This window comes from Anarrhichthys ocellatus, unplaced genomic scaffold (assembly GCF_004355925.1).
Source record: "Anarrhichthys ocellatus isolate YVR2014 unplaced genomic scaffold, GSC_Weel_1.0 scaffold9, whole genome shotgun sequence".
Classification (NCBI taxonomy): domain Eukaryota; kingdom Metazoa; phylum Chordata; class Actinopteri; order Perciformes; family Anarhichadidae; genus Anarrhichthys; species Anarrhichthys ocellatus.
In genome coordinates, this window is record NW_022280039.1 from 11,047,084 (window position 1) to 11,052,619 (window position 5,536).

At 43.0% G+C, this 5,536-nt stretch overlaps 1 protein-coding gene across 2 annotated transcripts in view; it reads right to left on the minus strand.

Moving 5' to 3' along the window:
- The window catches only part of LOC116384783 (protein transport protein Sec24C), an 11,365-nt gene extending 5,896 nt beyond the window's left edge, over positions 1-5,469 (minus strand). Inside the window, exons 1-9 of one of the 2 annotated variants that reach the window (XM_031849730.1) lie at positions 5,034-5,469; positions 4,655-4,713; positions 3,929-3,982; positions 3,536-3,647; positions 2,193-2,320; positions 1,928-2,063; positions 1,596-1,705; positions 912-1,024; positions 540-731 (exon numbers count right to left, since the gene is read on the minus strand). In XM_031849730.1, the coding sequence (XP_031705590.1) occupies positions 540-731; positions 912-1,024; positions 1,596-1,705; positions 1,928-2,063; positions 2,193-2,320; positions 3,536-3,647; positions 3,929-3,982; positions 4,655-4,713; positions 5,034-5,376 (1,247 nt within the window). In that variant the 5' untranslated portion in view covers positions 5,377-5,469. The remainder of the gene's footprint in view (positions 1-539; positions 732-911; positions 1,025-1,595; positions 1,706-1,927; positions 2,064-2,192; positions 2,321-3,535; positions 3,648-3,928; positions 3,983-4,654; positions 4,714-5,033) is intronic. The other variant, XM_031849731.1, reaches the window with a different exon arrangement.
- Between the last annotated feature and the right edge of the window lie 67 nt (positions 5,470-5,536).

Genomic DNA, 5,536 nt, shown 5'->3' on the forward strand with positions numbered 1-5,536 from the left:
ACACACACACACACACACACACACACACACACACACACACACACACAGACAACAAGACAGAGGATGAGCACTTTATGCCAAAGAACACCAAAGTGAACAAAATAATTTCAGCAAAGTAGCAAAAAAAAGTCACTTTTATTTGCATGAGTCACAAGAGTTTGGGGTCTCAAATTGTCTGAGACGTCATCTAACATCATCTAAATCAGTGGCAATAGTTTGATGATCGGTTCCCTTTCAGCTGCTGGGCCCAATAGTTTCTAAGTGGATGCTTTCCTAATTCAAATCTAAATTACTAGAATTACTGCCTCGTGGTTGGTTGCCTCCACCAACCAGTCAAGTTGCAGTTTACATCCACGTCCGTCCAAAATGTCATTGTTTTATATCTGCAAAATGACAGACAATCCGCCGTCGCCGGCACCGGAGGAACAAAAACCCGAGCTCATCAGAATTAGGCTAGCTTCATAAAGCTAGGACATAAGTGAACATAACCTTTAAATATTACTTAGAAGAGTGATATATAAAAGTAGACTCTCCGTTACCTGTCGATACTGTCTATACAGTCTTTCAGCGGCACCAGCAGCCCCTCCCTCACAGGAAGCTGCAGGTCTTCTGTCTCCGCGATGACCAGCATGTGTGGGCGGGACAGGGCCGGGCTCAGGTTGTACAGGTGGATCCTACTGTCGTACGTCATCAAACCAACGCGGACGTCTGACGAGGCATCGCCATCCTCCCTACACACATCAGATGAAACGTTTAAAAGGCTGCTGGCTGGAAACCAGATCAGACCATTGTCCCTATTGTCCCACTAATTCTAAACCTGCACAGGGATACTACTGAGCAGGCTGTGAAAAAGTGTGTGTGTGTGTGTGTGTGTGTGTGCGCATTTGTAGTTAGATGGGAGTGTATTTTACCTCTCCAGAGAGGTGAGCAGAGTGAGTATTTGTTGTGTTGCAAACTCCAAATGTCCTCCTCTCACTGCTGACGCAGACACATCTATGGCTAGAAGCAGTGCAGCAGGTTCACCCTGAAATAAGTACAGCAGTTTACACACACACACACACACACACACACACACACACACGGCAGCTCTCCAATCTCTCCTATCAAAGCTATTTGAAAGGCACAAATTAATTATTGTGGGAGCTGTGATTTCACTCTTTCCACTGTTATTGCCTAGTTATAGGATACACACTTGTCCTTCTCTACATCAAATTGCGACTGTAACATGCCGATGATTTATTCAACTAAAGAAAATTTTGGTCAACAAAATGTCAGAAAAAAAGAGAGCAAAAATGCCAAATTGCTAGTTTTGTCGGACCAAAAGCAAAAATATCAAATTTACAACGATATAAAACACAGAAAAGCAACACCTCCTCACATTTGAGAAGCTATAATCAGCAAATAATTGGTATAACTCCTTGATAAAACTAATCAAATGGTGTTTCTATTACTGTTTTAGGAAGTGACTGTCTTACACGATCAGTAAACCAAACTGCTGCTTCCCACCACACACAGATGTACATATGTTTGTCAAAGAGCAGGTAACAATAGCTAACATGGAAACAAACCTAACAATTGTAAAATGTGAAACGAACCCTCTGAGAATTGAGTATCTCGTATGAGCCCATACTGAGTTCAGGCCTCTTGTCTTTATCCACCCGAACGCCCTCCACCCCTCTGGTGGGCTGGTAGTGTTGCCACGGCACTGCGACACAAGAGGGGGGAGAAAAACTCAGGACACATTCGGGTTAGGTGCAGCGGTTCAACACATCGAATTGGCTTCAAATTGCAGCATAGAATAGAACGGTCCATTTCTGACCAGGAAGTTATATTTCCATAACTCTGCTGGGAACGCTGCTATTTTACAGGTTTAACACAGAACCTCAGCTATTACCCGTGTGCATAGACGGTCAACGTTAGATCTTACCTTCACCGAGTTTACCACAGAAGGGGCAGTAAAACCTCTGACCACAGTCCTGCCAGCCCATCGCCGGGCACATGGAGGCGCCGCAACAACCACAACCCATCACACACTCTGGCTCGGTGCACACAGGCAGGTGCTTCTAAAACAAAAACACACAGACATTCAAATTAAATACACACGTCTAATATCACAGAAACCGTCGCTCTAAACGGTTTAATTGCAGAGTTAGAAATCCATGCAAACATCCGTCTAGAAGCTAAAAACTGACCTCTCCCGCATCTTGTTTGGCCAGAGGCGTGACCAGAGCTCCCAGCGGCACGCGGCTGAGCAGGGCAGTCTGGCCTTCACAGGGAACACAGTACGAGGCGGAGCGGATGGCGAGAGGACTCGCGTTACCTTGAGTTCAACAGAGAATGACGTGAAGGTTGGCTTAAAAGTAAGGTGAAGCTCAATATGGTGACAGGAAGAACTGGAGGGGGGGGGGACTGACACACCAACACATCACAATATTATATTTGTAACTCACAACTGAATATGAATAGCACAAACCTCCCCCACTGATGTGGCTATAAGCTACTGTAATGTAACAATTCCAGTGCAGGCAGCGTTCATAATCCTTTCCTTGTCCTGACTAAAATATTTCTGGAAATAAACTGATAACTCACGAACCCCTTACACACTAATTTGTTGATGGCGTTTGTTGCAAAGTGCGAAGTATGCATCGGAGTATGTGTAGTGGTGACTTCCATGATTGTGTTTTGATGAAATGCCTTATGATTGGGCTGCAAACCAGGGGGACAAATAAAGTACTTACGAACGTACTTACGTATGTACTTACATACTTCCTACCGTACGTACTTATTCACATCCTTACTTATGTATGCACTTACATACTTACTACTGTACGTACTTATTCACATCCTTACTTATGTATGCACTTATATACTTACTAATGTACGTACTTGTTCCCATCCTTACTTACGTATGTACTTACTTACTAACGTACGTACTTATTCACATCCTTACTTACGTATGTACTTACATACTTACTACCGTACGTACTTGTTCCCATCTTTACTTACGTATGTACTTACATACTTACTAACATACTTACGCACTTATACACTTACACACATTCTTACTCACTTACAAACGTATGTATTTACTTGCGTAGATACTTATATACATACTTCATACTTCATCACATACATATACTTACGTACGTACTTACATACATACTTACTCACATATTTACTTACATATGTACGTACTTACTTACACACTTATGTACTTTCTTTTAATCTATAAAGTATCTGATAAATTGCATGATTTAGCAAGCACAAACTAATCTTGAGCTGTAACATTAAGTGAGACACATCACATGAAGGTTTTCCAAGGTAGATCTCCATTTTCTTTAGATTGAACACGTTTATGGTACATTTTCTCCTCTTGTTTTATGTCTGATTTACCTCTTGGAGTAATTTAAGTACCAAAAACATGTAAAGAATGAAAATACTGTAAGCTGTGAGTAATGTTGACTTATCGTGTTAATTATGCTATCGAGAACCGAGCACATCTTTGTGACATGGATACAATGTTGTGTGCATTTACCCTTGTCCTCTATGATACAGGAAGTAGATGCCAGAGGAGGAAGACGGGAAAAAGGCTCTGAGACGAAGACCTTGCCCTCCCACTCTGCTGCATCCTCTGCAATCACCTTCACCTGAATACACAGAGAGACAGAGGTGTAACCTGGAGGAGCAGCGTACGGTAGCAGAGAGGACGGTAACATCGCACTGTGGCTCAGTAGAGGCAGGTTCTATTGTAACATATATATATTTAAAGGAGTTGCCCTTTATGGTGCATTTTCGATGCTTCGAGGTGCTGCAGATGTGTGTCTCCCTTAAGGGTAAAAGCCTGAAAAGAATCTGAGCAGGAAATGGTCTTTCATTGACGGAGGATCTGCAGAAGTCAGTCAACAAACGATGTGAAGAGAGAACTTACAACACTGGGCAGGAGCTCTGGGTCCAGGCCATAACGAGACTCACAGTTGGGAGACTGCAAAGAGAGAATTCATCATATTATATTAATCATTTTCACACACAGACACTCATTTTGTTTTCCTAGATTTACAGAGATCTCTTCAGCTCCGAGGCTAAATGGAAAATATCTCAAATTGTACAGCCACCTAAGCACATTGTCATGCACTTTATTATATATCGAGTCGACACATAACTGAATAATATGCACCTGTAATTGCAAACATACATGGTGAGCAGCTGCTTTTACAGCTTTAGAGCTGAAGGGTTGATCTCGACTGGAGCTGAAACAATTAACTGTTTCATTAAAATGTAATATTCCCTATTTCATATGTGCAATAATGTGGACTCAACCACTCAGTCTGATTATATCTTGTCTTCGTTTTCCTTAATTTTTTACATCTTTACTGTTAGATTACTTATTTATTTATTGTCCTCTTTGCTGCTGTAATACTGCAAATTACCCCGTTGTGGGACTAATAGAGGATTATCTTATCTTAACTGAAAAGTCAATTTCGATTTTTTTTTTAACAATTTTTATTCATTTTAAAAAACAACATTCATTCTCTGGTTGTAGCTCCGTCAATGTGGGGCTTTGCTGCCATTTCCTGTTGGTTTTTTTTTTCAGTGTAAGCACTATATCTTTAGGTTTCGGACTGCTGGTTGTTGCTGTTGCTGTATTTTCCCCCACCTGTGGCGTGATGTTCCTGTCTTGTGCAGCTGCATTGGGAACAAACTCATTTATGGTTCCTGAGGAGAAAACAGAGTTACACTATGGAGGAGAGAGCCAGACTGGAGTACTATATTCTTGACTGAGAGGGCTGTTTTGGTTCAGAAGTATACACCCTGGATGATGGGGCTAGCCTGTGGTACTCTACTGGTCTGCTTATGGACGATTAAGCAATAGGTTTTTTCCGACAGGGCCACGGATCTACAGCTAAAGGAACTTATTTTTAAATTTTACGAACCAATGTTCATCCTTAAATTGCTTTGAGTGATATCATTTAAATGATCAGCTCCCGAGGGAGGCTCTGCAGCATTGGTTTTGTACATATTACAAATAAACGTACCTCCTGAGGGTGCTGCAAGTGTCCACTGAGGCTGCTGAGAGACGGGAGAGGTGGGCGAGGCATGATCGTGTATGAATCCAACCGAGGACTCCACATTTGCCCTCTCAAATGCAGGCTGAGGTGTAAACTGTGGACTCTGGTTCACACCCAATGATGGAGAGCAAATGGGCAGGTGCTTTTGATGTGGTGACTGAGGTCCATTCGGGGAACCCTGGTGCGTGTATGGTGGCTGGGAAGGGGGAGATATTCCTTGGTAAGGGCTGTGAGGGGAGTAGAATGGCATTTGTTGGAGCCTGCAAGGCTGCGTGACTTCCTTCATGAGAGGGAGGGAACACGGAGGCATATGTCTTCCTTGGCTTGCAGTTGGAACCGTGGATGAAACATGAGCACCAGGAACGACCCGCTGCACACTCTGGTCAGCATCATTAGAGTGGAGTGTGCCGTGATGAGGCTCGTCTCTGGATGTAAAGGTGGCGAGGTCGCTCTGGCAGCCGTGGTGGGAC